The sequence below is a fragment of the Rhamphochromis sp. 'chilingali' genome (assembly GCF_963969265.1).
Source record: "Rhamphochromis sp. 'chilingali' genome assembly, chromosome: 18".
In the NCBI taxonomy this organism is placed as follows: domain Eukaryota; kingdom Metazoa; phylum Chordata; class Actinopteri; order Cichliformes; family Cichlidae; genus Rhamphochromis; species Rhamphochromis sp. 'chilingali'.
In genome coordinates, this window is record NC_137945.1 from 18660836 (window position 1) to 18682518 (window position 21683).

At 40.8% G+C, this 21683-nt stretch overlaps 1 protein-coding gene across 1 annotated transcript in view; it reads left to right on the plus strand.

Moving 5' to 3' along the window:
- Positions 1-21683, plus strand: part of dok6 (docking protein 6) — a gene marked incomplete at its 5' end in the record, with an annotated part of 58775 nt that overhangs the window by 30806 nt on the left and 6286 nt on the right. The window contains 6 exons of the mRNA XM_080865817.1: positions 3467-3574; positions 9311-9425; positions 13067-13186; positions 14735-14924; positions 15311-15449; positions 16503-16608. Of these exons, the coding sequence (XP_080721943.1) occupies positions 3467-3574; positions 9311-9425; positions 13067-13186; positions 14735-14924; positions 15311-15449; positions 16503-16608 (778 nt within the window). The remainder of the gene's footprint in view (positions 1-3466; positions 3575-9310; positions 9426-13066; positions 13187-14734; positions 14925-15310; positions 15450-16502; positions 16609-21683) is intronic.

Genomic DNA, 21683 nt, shown 5'->3' on the forward strand with positions numbered 1-21683 from the left:
TTACTATGTTGTTCCAGGAACAACACCAACACGACTATATCAGATCATCCGTATAAAGTCAAAGACCTAGGCATGCAGACTGCTTCTACAAACATTTGTGAAAGACTGGGTCGCTCTGAGGACCTCTGTGAATTCCAGTGTGGTTCCATGATTGCAACAAGTTCAGTCGTGAAATGTTCTCTCTACTAAATATTCCACAGTCAGCTGTTAGTGGTATTATAACAAAGTGGAGGTGACTGGGAATGATAGCAACTCAGTCATAAAGTGGTAGGCCACGTAAAATCAGAGAGTTTGCAGAGGTCACCAACTTTCTGCAGAGCCATTCACCACAGATCTCCAAACCTTATGTAGCCTTCACATTAGTTTCATGTCTGGAATGTGTTTATGGTCAAATAAACATGCTCCTAAACCTTATGAAGCTGTTATATCTGCAAAGGATGGGACGACATCATATTAAACCCTATGGATTATGAATGAGATGACACTCAAGTTCATGCGTATGGAACCATTGCTTGAGGTGCAGACTGGCAGTAAATACCATAGACCAGGGGTGGCCAACTCCAGGCCTCATGAGCCGGTGTCCTGCAGGTTTTAGATAACACCCTGGGTCAACACACCTGAATCAGGCCTCTGGAGAACTTCAAGACATGTTGAGGAGGTAATTTAGGCATTTAAATCAGCTGTGATGGATCAAGGACGCATCTAAAACCTGCAGGATGCTGGTGTTCCGAGAAACCGTCCTACTCTTGCAAATTGTCCTACCTGTATTATAATTTGACTTTTGACTAATCCAAACCCTAACCATAAGAAATATTCACAATGGGTTAAAAAAATGATGTAAATTTGGGGTTTGTGTTACGCGCATGCACAGCGTATGTGCAGAAACAACGGGTAGGATGGTTTGTGAGGGAGGATAGATTCCCAGAACACCGGCTCTCGAGGCCTGGAGTTGGTCACCCCTGCCCGAGAGGGTTACCTATGCACTATCTAGTTGGACAATCTAATTCAGGGGTGGGGCACTCCAGGCCTCAAGGGCTGTAGTCCTGCAGGTTTTAGATAACACCCTGGGTCAACATACCTGAAACAAATGATTAGTTCATTACCAGGCCTCTGGAGAACTTCAGGACATGTTGAGGAGGTAATTTAGACATTTACCAGCTGTGTTTTAGACGCATCTAAAACCTGCAGGACGCCGGCTCTCGAGGCCTGGAGTTGGCCACCGGTGACATAGAGGGTTACCTATACACTATGTAGTTGGACAATCTAGTTGCAACCAGCAGCTAGCTTCAAGGAATAAACACCAAGCAAATGGCCTGTAGTGTGGATGCACGTTTAAACAAAAAAATATATAAAAATAATTAAAAAAAAACCCCATCAAGTAAAGCAAGGAAATATCAGGACGATATATACATTTTAAATTATTTTGTTTTCCCTCAAACACAGTTATTTACCCAAGACTTTCTTTCTTCACTATCTTATTGATGACAGCTGATGAACTACTACAACTTTAGTCTTTCCATTATTGGAACCAACTCAAAATGAGACTTTTAAATCATAGTTAAACACTTTTAGAGCCTCTTGGAGTGAGAAAATATAAGGTTAGTAGTCAGATCCCAGGTCCCAGCTTCCATAGATAATGACTGTTGCTTTTCAGCCCCCTCCACCCCCAGTAATCACTATAATGCACAGTCATCTCCTACACCAGAGAGGGCCACAGTACATGTCTCTGCATGAGAATATTGGCCCAAAGTTATCTGCAATTGCAATCACATTACACCAAGTTTAAACTAAGTTATAAAATTGCAATGCTTAAACAGCAGTTTGCAAACTCTAAGGAACACAAGTTATTTGTTGAGTTTGAAGTGTTTCGAATACATTATTGTTTATTTCAAGTTCTGCAACAATATGTGTTTGTGTAGGCACAAAATCTAAAGTAAAGCTTTAGCGCTGGTAGTTTTAGGCCATATTTGGCTTATTGATAATAAATAAATAAGCACAGCAGAGCACCACAGAGAAAATCTATTCATAATTGGATGAAAATATTCAGAATCTTGGATTTCAAAAAGGATTTTCGATTCCACCAAAACATTTTAATTTGATTTTCATTTCCCTCACATATTTATCCGCACAGCACCTTTGACAGCTTAGGCATCAGGACACTCATTTCTTAAATTATTACCTTTTCCCATTATTTCCCCCCCATGAGTAATTATCTTGGTTATTTAACAGTTTTTATCTGCTTTTATCCCCATCTGCTCTCTGCTCTGCTGTGAAAAGGTTATGTCACCAAACTGTGCGCCCAACAGGATTTAGCAACATTTTAATCTGAATCTGACGACAGCTGGATGGATGTTGTTTTCTGCCGGCGGTCATAAATCTGATCCAAACCACACCTTCGTAATCCCAGCGCAGCAGGTTTGGAGTGTTTACAGTGAGATTATGTAACCTTTCGAAGAACAACTCACAAATTCCTCCTACTCATTTCATAAACAGCCTTTTAGCTTAACTCAGCACACCTCGCAGTTTTGCTGCTGTAGTCTGGCATGACTTTAGATAGATACTACTATTGTTACTCTACATTTCAGCATCTTTATCTGATGCAGAAAGTTGAATACCCTTATTTAACAAGTAATAAGAAGATATATTTTTACAGGATTATATTTTTCATATATTTTTCAATAGATCGTCATGAATGTTTATTGCTATGACATAAAAAGTGCTCAGGGGCATTTAAAATATTGTTCTTCAGAGGAATGCAGATAATCTTACCATCAACATGAAGCTAATTAGATGTTTCCCAATGCTGCATCTCATCGGTAATTTGCTTGAGGATTGAGAATAACAGATCCTTAAATGTAGCAGGTCCAATGTCTGAATGTCCTCTGTACCCATAAAATATCAACATTACAAATCCAAGGCATGCACTTACTGGAGTTGCCACTGATCCAAGTGAAATCTTAATTTACGCAGTGGAAAAACTGCTAGCAACCTGTGTGGTCCTTTCACTCGGAGTGACCCCAGCGAAGGTCACAGGTTAAAGTTGTTCTTCATACCACAAGTGCTACTGTGTTGAGGTGTTTGACCTCATTTTGATCCTTTCATTCTCAAATAAAATAACATTTCCCAGAATTCATAGTGGTTAAGTATTCAGCAATCAGTGTAAGGATCAGTGTTATTGATTTTTTGTCAGCGCTTTCCAATTTTAAATTTGATGAATGAGCCCTGAGGTCAATCTATTTTTCCTTATATAATATCCACAGCTTCACTAATATATTTATTCACTTTGCTTGGACGTTTTGCTGGTTTTGGGATTTTTTTTATTGGCATTAACAGTATGTTTTGATTCCAGGATGATAGCTCATCTTGCTAATTTTTCTATCTAGTTGATTTTATTCTGGTCTGACTTTCATATGATGGTGAGTGTTTTATATCTGCGGTTACCATAATATTTGTTGTCTGTTGTCAGATCTTCCGGAGGTGTTGGCTGGTGTTCAAGAAAGCCTCGAGTAAAGGACCCCGGCGGTTAGAGAAGTACCCAGATGAGAAGGCAGCCTACTTCAGGAGCTTCCACAAGGTAAACAAATGACTCAAAAACATCACTAACATCATTCCTTTTTTATTAACTGTTTGTCTTGATGTCTTCTTTAGTAGATAAAATGATTATTGAGTACTAGATCAACATAATTGATTGTGATTTTGATCCTATGGCTGTGACTAATACGAGTTGTGATCATCTATCAGTTACTTCTTGATTAATCTGTCCATCACCCTATGAAATGACAACCTCATATTCCCAGCCCAGTGTAATGTCTTAGGTTAAGACAAGGAGTTCAAAATATTTAAAATAATATGTTAAAATTGATCAGGGAATTTTAACATTTCTGATTAAAAGAGGAAATAAATAATCCATCTTCTTAGCTGTGGGGATTAGGATTACTTTTTCATATGAAAATCTGTGGCCTTATCTGTGGCTCAAAAAGGATTTTCTTTAAATCTGAAGATGTTTAAAACATCATTAAATAATTTTTGTAGAGACGCACCGATTGCAGTTTTCTCAACAGAATTAGGTTTCTGATTTTCCTCCAAGTTTGACCTGCTGATAACATTTTTTGCTGATTCCACCTTTACCTGACAGATTTTACTGAACAAAACCAGGTGCAACAGATTCATGTAGCACATTTTAGATACATTGTTTTCCAATATGTTTATCTCCATAATCTTTCTCATTACTGCTTTGATCCTTTCCTCTTTGAGGCTGCCGGCTTGTGGTTTGGGAAACACAACGGTTCACTTTAGCTAATTTTGGGCCTCCACTCACTTCCACGCTAACAAAGTGGCATGTGGCCATGAGTGTGTTCTTTTCTGTTCTATTGTATGACACATTATGAACAAAACAAGTACTCAATAGTCACTCTGAACAACGTAACATATTACATTGTATTTATTTACACAGTGCTGACTTTTTGTGTGCTGGACCAGTACCACGCTGTGGTATTCCCAGTGTTGGAGAGAAAATTCTCATTGTGGGTGGTGAGGTTTAAGGATGCCAATGTCACTCAGTTCATTGGTCGATCATGATAATGCAGCATGTAGTGACCGCATTACCGTGAAATTAGGAATCAATATTCATAATCTCCAGAGTATGATTCGTGATGATTTAGTAACACCCTGACCTTTCGTCTAATGTAATCATTAGACATCACTTTGTATTTGACTCTACTGAAGTCGATGAAACTGTAGCCTCTATAGAAAACCATATATGCAACACCCAGTGGGTATTTAAGGTCATTAGAGGACCTTGAAACTAAAAGTTTGTCCGATCTTTGTCCTCTTGAATCCCAAAAGAAGATTAAACCTGCTGTGTGACTCCTCATGTAGCAGCCTAAGGTACTGTCTAAATGCTGATGACATTGACATGCAGAGCACAATTACAAGACGGCAGCCGAGTTTCATTTTGCAGGTTGGCCAATTGGTGGAATTAATTTGCTTCAGCTGATAAAATCTGATGGAAGTGGTCCCCCAGTAAAAATGAGATGTCAGGAACTGTCCTCTTAAAATCCTCCTGTCCTCTTCAAACTACAGAAACAAATGTTCTGGTAAAAGTCTCATGTGAACTGATTTTCAAGATATATGTATATTTTTTTCAATTTCCAGCACGACTTCTAAGAAAAGTATCTGCTGCTTATCTTTTAAGAGTATATTACTCACAAGGTGCTTTTTACACTGAATAAAAAGATTATGGAATATGGTTGTGCACAACTGTGCCTTGTTTTCATCTTGATGTATTAAGTTCTGTCCATTGGCCTCAGATGATGAAGTTAAGGATCTATTAAGACACAGTTTGTAACTTTATCTTGTCCTTTGGGGCCTTTTTCCTCCCTTCAGAAAGTAATAATCCAGAGTATAATATCTCACTCCCTGCTTCTTAAGCCCTTTTGAAATACTCCAATTATGGCTCATTATCATGGTGAGTGGAGACGATGTTAAAGGAGTAGCACTGTGAACTATGTTTTATCATAATGAGGGGAGATAACTGCAGATAATAGGGGACTGTGACATCAGTTTCTCATAAGGCAATATGTTTGAGAGAAGATTTATTACTCTTTACTACTTGTGATTGTGAGTCAGCTGTGAGATTTTTCATTTTTGGTAGAATTTAACATTTTTTTCCACATTCCTGTCTGAGAAAGCTTGTATACAAGCTAGGTAGGTGTTTTGATCCATTTCCTTAGCTCGCTTTGCTGCTACAGTATCAGCCATGTATTGTGAATGAAACATCTCTATGCCTACTGCATCATGCTGTCACATGGGGCATCCTGTGTGGCTGTAACTCCCCTCCCAGAGGGATCTCATACACCCAGTGCTGGAGTGAGCGATGAGTGCACACATGCACCAGTGCGCCTGGTAATGCATCGCCACAAAGATCAAGAAAGGTCCCGTCTGAGGGCTTCATTCAACGCTGCAGTGCTTTGGGGGGAAATAGGCTGCACTGGTGGCTGATTTACACAATCAACACAAAGGAGATTGGCTTTTTTTCCCTTTCTTTCTCCATTCCCTCTTCTCTCTCCCACTCGTCTCCCTCTCCCTGTGCAGTTTTTGCTGTCTGAGGAGCACTGGTCCACGCAGTAAAAAGTCCCTGAATATTTTTAGCTCTCTGAAAAGTTGTTCTCCTTTGTGCTACATTTCCTGAGCTCTCCTGAGGTCCTGACAGGAGCAGTTAACATGAAATGATGGAGCTGTAGCTAAATGCCTAATTTGTACACATGGATGTGGAACTAACCAGCAAAGCAGGGAGAGCTGAGCAGACTGAGCCTCACTAGTGCAGCTGGTTGTTCCTCCAATTTGGTCAAAATAGCAAAAATTATTGTACAAACTATGTTGCACTTTTATACAAAAGCCGTATGACTAAATTCATATTTTATGTCTGTTAAATCAGAACCAGATCTCATCTGAACAAAATCCTGTAGCATGTGTGGGTAGGGCGTAAAGTTTAAGCTCACTATGAAACTCCATAATCAAGATTTGCTTAATCATCCGTTATCAGGGCGGATGTCAAATTGTTGAATCTCAGCTCCTGTGCATAGCAAATGGGGAAGGGAGCAAATACCACAAGATGATCTTTTTGTAGTCAAATGTCTTGGGCCACACATCCTTTCTTTATATTTTACTTCCAAGGAGCCAGCCGTTCTTGTATTGAGCACTAGTTCTCCAAGGTATCTGAAGGTGGTTTTTTTTTTTTTAGCTTAAACTATGAAAAATGCAACACATAGCATGCTATGAAAGGGATAAAATTGTATGTTTATACCATCAAGTTGTTTTCCAAAGAGCTATTAGCTAAAAACCTAGCATATTTGTCAGCATGGCATGCAGTTTTTTCTTTTAAAATGTAGGGAAAGTGGACAAGAGGACAACAAAAGAAGTGGCAGATCTAAAAATCTATTGACAGAAGATGAACTGAAAATCTTGTCCTTAAGAAACCGCAAAAAAATAGAGTAAAGATCTGACGCAGGACCTGAGAGATGCTCTGGACCTTCAGTTGATCCATATACTATTACCCAAGGTCTCATCAGAAGTGGTCTCAGTAGAAGGGTCCTTGACAATGAGTAAAAAATGAGAAAAGCTGACCTAAACACACAAGGGAACACTATCTGTCATGGATTGGGCTCCCCAGAGGCAGAACCTCAAAGCCCAAGGAGGTATTTCTGAAGACTACCTAAAGAAATCACAATAATGTTTCAGACTGTGTTGATCAAAGGTGGTCATAACAAATATTGACTGTTAAGCTTGTTAGACCTGCATAAACTCTTATTTTTGTCTTATATTTTTATTTTGCTGCAAATGTTTCAATAAATCACAGCATCAGTTGTTCATTTTTCTAGCAAAATATAAAGAAATGAGGGGTGGCTCAAATGACTAACAGTCTTCCCTGTTTTGCACAGTACTGTATATTCAGGTGGATGAGGACTTGAAGATCAAGTACATGTTTAGAATAAGAATTAATTTTTTAGAGCAATGTACAACTGCAACACAGTTTACATTAATAATCTCACTTTGGACACTGCAGAAAGAGAGCCAACAGTAATATATTCAACCAGCCAACATTGGTTACTTTATTGTTTATTATTTTCACAATAGGAAACTGCTGCTTTAGATTATAGCAGAAACACTGTAAAATTACAGTTCCATGCTGGAAAACCAATAAACAGTACTTTACTGTGATTTAACAGGAGAGATCGTTAGCCGCTAGAAGACGAAGCCACTTGATGGAGAACAGCTGTTCTACTCTAACACTGGCACTTGTAAAACTAGCTTTTAACCCCATGTCGACCGCTGTTAGATGGAATTCTGTTAAATTTAGTTCACAGTTCAACTTCAAAATACCTGCAAACCTAATTGCATTCTCTTTAACCTCAGCCGCTCTTTACGTTTCATGCTAATTAGCAAACATGAGCATGCTAGTAGGCTAATCTACTTAGAGAAGATGGTACCTTTTATTTAGCATACAAGTTAGACTACACTGAGCCACTAGTATGACTTGGGTTCCAGTTTTCCAAACATGAGATTTCTCTTCCACCTCATGTCTGCTATGCATGAAAGCTAAACATGAATAAAGATGAAGAGGAAAGAATGGGAGAGGAAATAGGTCTCATCAGAAATGATTCACTATGCTTGGACTAAAGCACCTCAGGCTGGGAATGCACCCAAATCTCTCATTTCACACACGCATCACACAGATAAAGACTAAAACATGCGCAGTTACACACTAAACACAAACAGGGAAAGAAAGAGATGAGAGGCTGGTGACATTCACTGCTTAGAAATTCCCAGCGTTGACGCTTACTTTGTGTCAGTTATGAATTGCCTGCCCGAGGACAAATTCATACCGTATCTCATATGAAATATTTAGATACCATCTTTGAGAGGGGATAAGAAAAATAAACAAACGGGACAAAAAACAAAGCACTTCTTATCTTTCAGTATTGTAGCCTCTGATTTACTTCTTCATCTGTTGTATTTCCAGTTGAAGTTCAATATTTCGGGGCAAATGCATTAAATCTAATATTATCAAACAGAAATCTCAAGTCCACATATCCTGTGTGTGTCTAAGGTCTGGTCCCTTAACTTTTAACAGTCAAGCTGTACTATACAGGGAGCCCAGCTAATTCATTCCCAACAGTCTGGCAAACTGCCCACAGTTAGCACACAATGGACTACACTAATGTAATGGGTCTTATCTACTAGGCAGAGTGAACACAGAGAAGACTGTTGAACAAAATGGCCTGTAAATGCGGTTTATATTTAATTAAATGTAATCTTCTCTTTTTTTCATTTGCTCAATCAATCTCCTGGTAAAGTGATTTAGATGCTTATGATCGCGCTCCTGTCTATTGACTGGAAGGGCAGCTTTGAGGAGATGAACAATAGATGTGCTGTGTATACCGAAAGAGCACCGGGTCATGTTTATTCATAGGGGAGCCTTTAAAATAAATAACATACTTACATTTTACACATCACGCTGCAGCAGGCTTTATGATGCAGGAAGCTGACACTGCGTGTGATTTCTTTCTGTTTTAAGATACTTTTTGTAATCAGCCGAATAACTACTTCTGTTTATGTATCCCTTAAGATCACCCCCATCGCCCTTTTTTGTTTTGTTTTGTTTTAATTCACCCCTTTAATGCTAAGCCTCTAACTGCTATTGCAATTTCAGCAAAGCTGTGCAAGGCTGCAATTAAACCATGCTGCTGCAGCTGCTGCTGGTAGCTGTGTTCATTCAAGGCAATATCCTCCTGCCACACTCTCTTTTTAGATCACTGAGCTCCATAACATCAAGAACATTACCCGGATGCCACGGGAGACAAAAAAGCATGCTGTGGCGATCATCTTCTGTGACGACACGTCCAAGACATTCGCCTGCGAATCAGGTAAAAATCAAAATTACTATTTTTTTTTTCTCTAGCCACTTCGGAGCAAGGACAGCACCAATTTCAAGTGTCATTTCTTATAAATACGCCGGTAGGTGTAAGGTGAGGACTGGCGGCGTGGTTTTTTTGAAAAGTTTGACGAGAAGTGGAAGGAGAGTGAGAAGTGAGAGGTTGAAGGAGAAAGACAAATAGAATGAGTGAGATGAGGGAGGCAGCGGAGAACTGGAGTTTAGCCAAGTGATGCTCATTTGCCGCTATATTAAGAAGTGGGAGGATCTGTTCCGAAATATTGATTTTCATAGTGCAGGTATGAAAACTGATATCGGGCATAATTTGCGGCGTGTTTCAACTCAATTATAGACTGTAACAATACAGATTGTTTCTAATACGTGGATAGACAGCAAAGAAGGCTCTGGATCTGCACACAGATGTGTTTTTTGTGCAAAGCTGAAAGCAGAGGGTTAGGTAAGGTGGATGCACCTTACTTAACATCTTAACTCCACTCTTGCAGGTGTGCATTTGGAAATATTCGCATATGACATGGAGAGTTGTGAACTCATATCTTAACTCTCTCCTCTGCTAGATCAGTCCTCTCACACCACCGTATGAGTGTCTTTTTCCCCTTTTTTGACCATCAACCTTCCACATCTGATATCCTTCATTTCTCTTGCATCACATGATATCCACAAGTGTTAAATTTGTGGAAATTAGCAAAAATGTGGCATCCTGTAAATAAGAGGTTCAGGTTGTATCAGATTTAAATTTGGCATGCTGCCTATTTTCTACAGTGCAACAACAGTGAGTGTATGGATTTAAAAACTGGCATTTTTAAAGTGCAGTCATTTCTTAAGGCATTCATACAAATGTGCCAATAATTGGATGTTCACTGTTTTTTAAAAGCAAAGAGAAAAAGCAGATAATTAGGTCTCATGAAGCTCTCTTGATATTTTAGTTTTTTAAAAATAACCATTTTATGCCTCCATCTAAGCAGTACCGTGTTGTTTGGTGTGCTGTTGAGGAAACACGGGATGGAACAAAGGAAAAATCATTTAAAATTCCTGACAGCTTTGGGTGCATCTGACAAATATGCACATAAGGAGAGATGAGCATGACCTGAAGAGATGAGAATCCTGTCAAGTGTGCCAACTCTTTAAATTCCACAGCCGAATGGGGCCTGACAGCACGTATACAAGTGGATATACATTTTGCATTTGTCTGGATAACGGCACCTTCTCCCGAAACAGGAAATACAAAGAAAGCTCGACTGTCTTTTGATTTGATTCTCACATATACTGTCACTCCAGCTTCATCTTGCCAGCACATCCATCCTTTTCCACAGCACACCTCCACACTGAGACATCCTCCCGCAACATCTCTTCATGCATGGCACATGGAGTTGCGAGGTTGCTTCTGTGCTGATGAACTGTTTGCTTAGCTGATTTTCCACTCGCTGGCCTTAAAAAGTGTGGGAGTTTAGAGGCCAAGAAGGCCATGGCAACTGAATGAGAAAAGCTGAATCTGGGGAGGCATGAGGAAAGAGCTCAAATTCAGAGCTGCTGGTGCTGCCTGTAAATGTGTGGCTCCAAAGTTTCGCTTTTTTGTATGTGTGAATGAAGCGCTCCAGGCAGCAGCAGACCTTTCCTTCACCCTGCAGAGTAATGTAGATCTGTCCCATTGACAATGCTTGTCAGAGCTGAGCTGACAAACAGGTTGTCTTGCAATGGCGGCAAATACGCCAGGAAGACACGCCAATGTTCTCTCGCATTTTACACGAGTGCATGAGGATTTTTTCGTAAGCAAACACAGAAACATGGTAGAATTCCCACACTTGCACATGTGTCTCTGTACACATGAGTGGCCATAGTTACAAATCCCAGTGCTCTCCAGGGCCAGGGAGCTTCAGAAAGATAAACAACTCTGCCGTTTGCCTCATTTCGCACTTCAGTGACTTTCACCAAACGTTCATGTAAGACAATTGGAAATCTTCTGCACTGTAAACACAATTTTTCTGACTTAACAGGAAGGAAAATTGGTATTCACACGTAACACACTGCCACACAGACTTCCAGATTTGATTCATGAAATCATTTGTTTCCACTTAGCCTTAAATTAAAAAATCTGTCTCACAATAAATGTTCTGCTTCGTTTCTGACTTTCATCCGTAGCAGGCGCAACTTCTTCCACGCAGCTCATTTCCTTAATCCAAGATTGTTGTTTTGGAAGGAAACAATAATTGTCCTAATTCCCTAAATTTCTCAAAATTAGCCAACAATGCTCATTCACTGTGGCTCTATGTTACTAAACATAAATTTGGAAGTTAAAGCCCCAACACAAGACTCGTAACCCCGTGTGCCCCCAAAGGTGTCCTGCTAAGGCACCTTTGGAGACTATTAATACCACCTATACATTAAATATGAATACAGCTGGTTAGCTCACCTCATTACAGCATTTCAGGGAGTTACTGGATCAGATGATTCTGTGTAAAACCTCAGCGGCACTTAAAGCGGTACCTTAATTTGCTTTCTGTAGGAATGAAATAAAAAAGAAATGGTAAAAAAAGAGCCCTCAAATCTTAACTTCAGCATTTTGGATACATTCTTAATTTCTCATTGAGAGAGGGAGTAACAAGGGTTTGGAAAAAATAATAATGTCACGTTACTAAGGTGCTCATGTGCACACTTGTAAAGAGAGACGAGATCCTGGAGTTGCATTTCAATCAAATCCAAACATTTTGCACTTTAAAGGACTGTTTATGTAGGAATATAGAAGATGAATGTTGCATGTATAAAACAATGAAATGGAACAAAAAGCAGCAATTATTCCTTTAGTGGAAATTAAAATACCACGAGGGAAAAAGTCATTTACTCTGTGGCTCTGGACCTGCTGCGTCTCTGATTCACTCCTCCAGCCAATTGTTGTTCCTTGTGAGTCATGCATCCACTTAACCTGCTAAACACAACCCAATCAGAGGCACTGCAGGGCGGTCCATTAGCCTTTTCAAAGTAAAAGCCATCTGATGTGTTACACATTCATGCTAATTTTGACAACCTTATTTTGGAAAATGCAAAATGATTGTAAACTGCCTTTCTACACTAAATATGACTCTATAGCCAGGTTATATGTTTGATTGCTTATTGTGGTGGAAACATCCACCCTAACTATGTCTGAAGGGAAAGAGAGTATAAAACTTAAAAAAAAAAAAGTTGAATTAATGTATTTCCTTTCCAGCTAACAAGCAAAATTCCTTCTCCAATTTGGGAAATAGCTTATTGATTACCTGAGTAGATTATCGCTAGTTTCAGATTTACTCTGGCCATATTGTTTTAGCTGTGCTACTTATATTTTATAGCCTTAGAGCTGAGTATTGGCAGATAATGGAGGAGAAACCCCGTCTTCATCTGGACAGAATCCACTGCCTTTTTTAATCTGCACCAAATCAATCAGACTGATCCCCCCCCCCCCCCCCCCCCCCCCCCCCAGTCCTTTCACTGTTTGCTGTACTGTTGCCTTGTGCATGTAACGCATTACTCCTGAAATTCCATGGATGGTTTATTTCGTATGTGTAACATGTACAGTATGTGTTGTCGTGTATGTGTGTGGTTAATGGTGGACATTCCTTTATGCTGTGCTACTGTGTGCAGAGCTGGATGCAGAGGAATGGTGTAAGCTGCTGTGCATGGAGTGCCTGGGCAGCCGTCTCAATGACATCAGCCTGGGAGAGCCAGACCTGTTAGCAGCGGGGGTGCAGCGGGAGCAGAACGGTGAGTGCCCAATTAGTCCCTGCTAACACGGGGCTAACACAGACAGCCATTCAGGGTCAATCTCGCTCACTCAGCCTGCCACCGAGCAGTTAGCTGATGCAGTCCAGGCCTTTATGTGTTAAAGCAACTAAGACCTCAGAGGGTTAGGTGAATGGAGAACAGCCGCTGTCCAATTAGGCCGGACTAATAATGGCCTTTTTCTTTTTTTTGCCAATACCTGATTCGATGTCCCATGTTACAGCCCATACTTACATTAGCACACACAAGGGTTCAACTTAAGACTTCAGAAGAATGTGTGTGTGTGTGTGTGTGTGTGTGTGTGTGTGAGAGAGCACAGGTCATTCACAGGCTGCGGCCGGGGCTCTGTTCCAGGCCTAATGAGAAGTGCTGTGCATCACTGGCTTCCCTCATAATGAAGCTTGTCACAGAGATGGATGAGATTATGGCTCCTAAAGCCATGTGAAAAAAATGTGCCTCCCCACATATTCCACTTACAGGAAATGAAAATGGAAAAGAGAGGAGACAACAGGGCTCTGCTATCACAGTGGAACTCATTCCCTGTGTAATTTGTAAAGTCGCGGAGGAAATCGAAAAGGCAACAGGCAAAAACGAGCAGTTTAAAGTCGAAAAAAGGGGGCGAGGAATTGAAAAGAACCTGCCGTCATTTCGACCCATTACATCCCGTTGCGGCTGCAGAGTGAAATTGTACTCCTCAACATGAACTTGGCTTCATTCGTTTACGGTATCAATACGAAACGTTTTGACTGTGCCGGGAGTGGGGAGCCAGTTGAACTGTAACACTCGCTCTCTCTTCAGCTGTGGCAGAAATCCTGCTGTTTGTTGCTCCTACAAAGCTTTCAGCAAAGTGTTATGGAGATTAACTGAACTCGTACCTCTCCGCTGCCTCTTTGAGTGAATGAAACAAAAGGCTTTAGCCTGCAATTTCAATTAGTAGCCCTCCCCAAACAGCAGGGGCTGATAATTAGATCAGAGTTCATTTTCACTGTCCCTAAAAATACGCCACACCATGACACTGCCATTCTCTATCCACTGCAGACTCATGGCTTATTTTGAATCATTAAGTGTAATTAGTGAGAACTAATTTAGATCATGGAGGACTCCCCCCCCCCCACACTGTCTCTCTGACTCTCTCTGTCTGCCTGCCTCAGAGAAATGCTTTAATATGAATGGGCAGATCTGGCTCACTGATTCCGGTGCAGCTCACTGGATGGCCGGTTAGACCCACTGCAGTTGAAGTCAGTAAAGTACTGCTTAAAATGCCTTCTGCATCGTAGTTTTTCTCTACTTCTGCGATAGAAGCCATGTTCAGTAACCTTGCAATATTTCAATAATAATAATTCATAACCTTTTTAAAATTTAAACAAAACCGCAGCCCCCGACTAGTCACTTCATGTGGCTTATATTTTATCCACCCTCTAAAGCACCATTTGCTGTTGCGAATGACACAACCCACATCTACGCTCAGTTAAACCGCACTCTTCGCTGTGGGATCCCACCTTCAAGTAAGTCTGCTGTGAATTGTTTCAGAACGCTTCAACGTGTACCTAATGCCCACCCCCAACCTGGACATCTACGGGGAGTGCACCATGCAGATCACTCATGAAAACATCTATCTGTGGGACATTCACAACGCTCGCCTCAAACTCGTCATGTGGCCCCTCAGCTCCTTGCGCAGATACGGCAGAGACTCCACCTGGTTCACTTTCGAGTCCGGAAGGTGCGTGTGTGCGTACGTGCATGCAAATATTTCATGCCTGCTGTTGTCTTACGTGTGATTGAAATGTTAGCAGTGGGAGTGAAAAACTTAGTTTTGGAAAGGTTATAAAAACTTCAACAAAGCAACTTCGGATATCCGAAACATCCCAGGATATCAGCATTTGCCACAGAGCCCTTCAGGCGACGATGTGACAGGTGCCTCTGTGAGCGTGTGTCTGTGTTTGTGTACTGTATCTACTCACGCATGTGTTTATGTGTTTGACTCCAGCGGGCTATTATAGTGTCTCTCTCTCTGTAACTGAACAGTCAGCCATGCATATTTGTAGATCAGCAATCTGAGAGTGAGCGCGATCAAAGTGGGTCTCTGTGTGTGTGTTCCTGGCGCAGGATGTGTGACACAGGAGAGGGTTTGTTCACGTTCCAGACGCGGGAGGGGGAGATGATCTACCAGCGGGTCCACTCGGCCACGCTGGCCATTGCCCAGCAGCATGAGAGGATGATGGAGGAGATGGAGAAGAGCTCCCAGGTACATTTGTGCTTTTTTTTTTCTCTCTCTCTTCCGTTGTTTATCTTATATCCACCAGCCACACTTGATAAGCCCGACAACTGCCTTCTTGTACCGCCAGCATAACAAGCGGCTAATAATCAATGCTGGTATCAACATGAAGTTGTTGTCGAAATAATTACGTATCACTAACATAGTGAGCTTCGCTTTCTGTAGTTAAAGCATCCTGCTGAAATTGATGCCAGAAGAAACACAAAGACTCCATCTGTGCACACACTTAGACACATATTACTGTAATTTAATAAAACACCTTTCTTCCTCTGGTATTTCTGCAGCTCTTTCCCTGCCTGTTTGAGGCTGATCTGAGGAGCATTTCATTGAGGCTTTTTGCAGAAAGCAGGCAATAGGTCATGATTTTCACACACACAACACACATTTCTCTCTAGGTACTGTATTGCCGCTTTGGACCAGGAGCCCTCTGACACCCCGCCGTCTTGGCCTCGGTTTCCTCCTTCCACCACAACATCATCCCGTGCGTTTCTTCCTTCCTCCCATCCTCCCTGCTATCGTCTGTATTCTTTATTTATGTAGGCCTGCCTAGTGTTTGATGAGCCTTGACCATATGGTCATGCTCCTGGACCCCACCATTTGGGAACTTTTCCAAATGCAGCTACCCTTAGCTCTATAAAATGTACGCTCAGCAACAGAAAACTGACCGCTCATGTAGCAGAATGGGGGAAATGGCATGTTTACTGCTGGGTAAATCCATATTTTTTTCAACACTTAATGTATTTCAAGCTGCTTTTTCTAGACGGGAGTCTTTGGTTTCATGTTGAACGCAAAAATATAAAACGCATCATTCCCTGGCAAAACAACACGGGGACCCCGAACGACTGTTCATCTCACCCATCACGCAGCCATTCATAGCAGAAACATGCCATTCAGTCTCTAATATGCTGTATTACCCATGCTGTTTGTTTACTGACTATGCAGAGCAATATCACCTGTTGTGAGCGACTGACTGAGAGTGACAGAAAAGTGAGAGACACTGTATGCGTTCTCTGTCTGTTCCAGAGCCACTCCAGAGAGACGCTAACTAAGTCCATCTCCCTGCCACGCAGCGCCTACTGGCAGCACATCACGCGTCAGACCAGCGTGGGGGATCTGTACAGCTACCAAGGTACAAACAAGAAGTCACTAATTGTCATATGCACGGGTTGGGGTTTTGGCTCACCGGCAAGACTGAAAAACTGCTAATGAGGATTACACGACAGTTATGGCTTTAGCTTTTACCTCTGTGTATTTCAGCACTATATACTTTTACAAATATGTACTTTTTAAAGAAATTACTGTTTGTGTCTCGTGCATTGGCTGGTAGTTGCATTTATCTCATGTCTGGCATGCAAACTCAGCCTTATCTGATGCACATCTGATAAGCTTGAGTTCAAGAAAATGAAAGCAGATGAGTTCCACTCTGTGTAAGCACCAATGTTTATAGTCACAAACTCAACACAAGCGGGTGAGCTCTCTCCGCTTTGCTATTAAGATCTTTGGTAAAATGTTAGGCTCCTGTTGAGTTTAATCATACAGAAAAATTAGCCAACAATAATGGAAAATATCCAGATTTAGGTTCAAATTTGTCTTAAGGTAGTCAGATCATAATCTAAGCTATGAATAAATGTATTTATTTTTTTATATCTAGAGGAAATTCACAACCATATTCATCTCAAAGCGTGTCCTTTTGTCTTAAACAACAACTTACAAGTCGAGCTAGGAGTTTCTGTCTCCTGAGTCTGAGCTGGGAGCTGAGACTCTTCCTGTTTTCTTAATGACACAAATTATTTTTTATCGCATAATCACGAATTGCCTGCGCGCTATTGTTCTTGTCCGTATCTAATACATAAATGAGACTAGGTTGTAAAGAGAATGTGCACCCTTAGGATAATGGCATCAGCTAAAGCTAATTGGATTCAGGAGTGAAATCAATGAAACATGATATATGGTGTGAATCAGGGATATTAGAGACTTTTGATCTTAAATAGCAAATTTTTTATGAAGCTGGGGAATGTTACAAAGTTATCTTCTTTCTTCCACGCAAACAAAGTCAGTACAAATGGATATAATTTAGCTCTTTAGCTTCTCTCTAGAAGTGGATGCCTAAATAGATAACTTCAAAAGCTCAGAGACTTAAAAAAAGAAGCCCAACAAAGGCTTTAGGTTAACATCTCTGTTCCACTTTGTGAATCTGCCGTATGCAAATCAAGCGGAAAGACTGCACGGTGTCCTTGGCAGAACGCAACAGAGCAAGTTGCTTAAAAAAGAACATCACTGCACACCTTAAGTTGCCACAAAGCTCCTTCATGCTGTACTGCACCTGAAAAATCTTTTGTGTGCTAATTAAACTAAGGTTAAATTGTTTGGGAAGAACACGTTGCACTATGTATAGCATGAAAAGGCCCTGCATGCCAACATGAAAACATCAAAAGGTGAACTGAAGCGAAAGGGGGGCATCGCGATTTGGATCTTCTTTGTCGCCTCGGGGATTGGACGGCTCGCCGTCATTGTGCGGAAAATGAATTCTCGAGTTTGTGAAGGTATCCTCCAGGATAATGTCATGTTGGCTGACCAGCTGAGGCTCGGGAGAAGAAGAAGCTGGGCGATGCAGTACAAACATTAAAGCAAATCTACTACAGGCTAAAATGTAACCCAGTGCACATACGCCCAGGAGAGCGGCTCACACCTGAATATTGAGAACACTCGATTGATTCTACATATGGATCTGATTATTCACCCATTCTCAGTTGATTCCTGTTCAATATTCTGTGCTTGGAAAAGAAAAAAAAAAAATAGGCCTACGCAGGTTTTCAGTGTCAACCCAACTGTTGTGTTATCTCAGTCTAGAAACACAGCAGGAAAAAAAAGGCTTTGTGACTCACTCCATTGCCACGAGTTTGACGTGACTGTTTTGGGATGCGCAGCTGTCGGAAAAACACGGCGGCATTGATTAAAAAGGAATCGGCGAGCTTGGAGGTTTCCGGTGGATTTGACTATTTGGAACCTGTTCTTGATTTCCATCCCCGTTCACACCCTCCTAAGAATTTGACTGATGTTCTGAGCTCTCTGAGGATGTCTTTTTCTTTGATAACTAAAAAGCAGAGACGCACAAGCATATCTAAATTACAGTATAAAAGACAAGAATGATTTGTGAAAGAAAGCACATTCGTGTTTGCGCACGTGTGCGAGTAAGCGAGAGCGTCTCGAACCGAGTGCATTAATAATGCAGCAGGTGGTCCGTATGCGTCCAAGCTCAGCCCTGTTTGTCCTCTGTGTGCACTTAATGTACACGTATACTTCAGAAGGAGTAAGAGAGTGTGTGTATGTGTGTGTGTTTAATGTCTAGCTGTAGACCAGAGGCAGAAAGGTGATTAGTGAGCTGATGCGATTATGCTCTGTCCGTGGTATTAGTTGATTAGTAGACTTATCTGAGGATTATGGGCCTTTTGGCTTTCACTGATAGAGCTAAACAGAAAGCCAGGCTAAGATGGAAGTCGCTCTGACGTCATAATTTTCTTTTGAAAAGCTAAGGCTGGGGTGTTTTTTTTTTTTCTCTTTTTTTCATTATCATTTAATTGTGGCCGATAAGCTTAAAAGCAAAACGCAAATCTTCCATTCCAAACATCAACATGTTTTTACTCATATACACTAAACGGAGAAGCTTCCACCTTGGGGTCATTATTTATAAGCTCAGTCACTGTAAAGTCTCCTTTTAAACTCTTCCTCTCCAAACTCTGGTGAGCAGAGGAGCTTCTCTCTCATCCATCACCTTGGCATATCCACTGGTCCTCCCACACTTTCTCTGCATGTCGGTCCACGTTTGGAACAACCCTCCACCTTCTCCTGCTCGTGCACATTCTGCTTTGCTATTATCTCTCCACCCTTTCCATGAATAAATTGAATGCATCAGTGTGTTTGAGGACGTTTGAGGTCTCGTCAGGCGAAGAGGACAACGAGGTTGTTCTGGGGAGTGACGGGAGTTTAAGTCCTGTTGCGACATGGGATGTTTGGGATGTCGGACGGGGCGGGGTGGCGATTCGCTTAACATGGCTGTAAGACATGGATGAGGACGGCCTCGCACATTAATTGCATTGATTCCTTATTGGCAGGCCTGCACCTCCCTGGAGGTCAAAGCATCCTTTCATTGACATGTTCCAAATTTGTTCAACTGGTTTTAACAATTGATTGCTACAGCCAGGTAACAAATTAAAGGAAAAATCAACATACAGTGTATAAGTAATTTGTTAGGTGACCCACTGACTCTCATGAAGGTCTCTGGAAGTCAGCTGGAGGAATGAACATCATTTTTCCTGAATCGCCCGTAAATGTTCAGCTGGATTAAGATCTGATAACTGTGAAGCCATAACATCTTTATGCTCATCACACCTGCTGTCCACTCTCTACATAGCTGGGTATAAATGTGTTCAAGCTTAGCAGCTTCATAATGATTTGATGCACTGACCCTTCTCTCTTGAAAATATTTACTCTCAAGACACATTTTGGAGCGACTGTTGACCCCCAAAATCTGAATGAAGCTGCAAACCATAATTCAGGGATAAATAATTTAAATCTTTACCACATCCAGTGGGATATTTATGATTATTTGGAACTTTAATTTGTCATTTGTTATCTATGAAATCATTTTACCAAAAAAAGAGTTTTTTACTAATAAAACTGGAAAAACTTTGAAGTGCAGGAAAAAATATTTATTAACATGTTGAGCACTTAAAAAAAAAAAAAAAAACCAGTCACTGCACTCTTTGTCCCAGTGAATCAAATTAAAACTAGCCTGTACTTTTGTAACATATAGCAGTCGAATAGAAAAAGTGATGATAAAAAGGCTGGTTTCAGTTTAGTTTAAATTCTAGTTACTGATAAAGCGTGCTGGTAATCGTTTTTTTTATGTCCTTGTTAGATCTGTGCCGTAGGCATGCCCTCTTTAAACCCCACGCTTTGACCAAATATAAACCTAGCTAGAAATGTAATCACATGTTGCTATCGACGACAGGTATAAAAGCGGCGATACCAGTGGACTACATCATAGGCTCTATATATAGAGTGTAATTCAGGCATAAGCAGCAGCAGTAAAGGAAACAGGTCTGTCCACTGATAAATCATCTGTTTTCCTCCATGACCTTTTGAACTTGGAATCCATAAGTAGATGGACTCAGTACTACACATGTATGTGTATACATCCAGCGTTACTGAGGTTCAGCAAATTTAAAACAATAATGCACTGAGTGATAGACCCAGAATGCAACGCACGTTTTAGTAACAAAAACAAAATCAGTGTGAAAAATCCACATTTTTTTTCCCCATTGGAAAGAACCATTTTAAGTGATGATGAATTAAAGGAAAATGTTTTTAGAAATTCTGTTCTTCGGTACCATAGTCGTATCAGAGAAATGGAGATGGGCACAAGAACTCCAGATTTGAGACCCCTGGAAGAAACCATGCTGGAAAAATGCCCCACAACAGGATTACAGAGCCACCAAATCCATTCATGGGGGGATCAGAACAAAACTGTCTTTGATTTGTTAACAAAATTCTTACTAAAAGAGGCCACTGCAGCAGACATGGCATCCACTACTTTGAGTAATCTGTTTTCAACCATCTACTCAACAGCTAAACACACAGCTTAGCTTGGTTGCGTCTTTATAAACAAAGGTTTGAATATGAATATGCAAAATACGGAACACGATTTATGATCCATATATATAACATGTAATCAGACTCTGATTGCATGCAAGGAACCAACCCTGTTGTTTCCCTGAATGCAGAAGAGCAAAGCAACAGTTAAATTTTCCATAATAACATCTTGAAACCTTTGGGGGGTTTCTTGCTTTTTTTAAAAGAATTATCTGCGTTCATGAACAATGGACGAGATATCTTGGCCGTGATATCTGCTGGCTACACCGGAAGCTCTGAAATGCTGGCACTCGTTCCAAGGGACTGAGTCATCAGACAATAGCCAATGGGTTCCCAGATTGCAGCTGACTCATTATGTAGTTATCACTGTTAATTAACAATATTTTTAAAAATCAGACTAAGTTGAAATCGGTGCCTAAAAATATCTTAGAAGCTCAAAACAGTCTGTCTTTCAGTACACAGACAGATTTAAACACCCTCAGTAGACATGGCTGCAGGTTGTGAGTTTTTCTTTTTTTAATAATTATGCTATTAGCTCCCAGAATAATAATT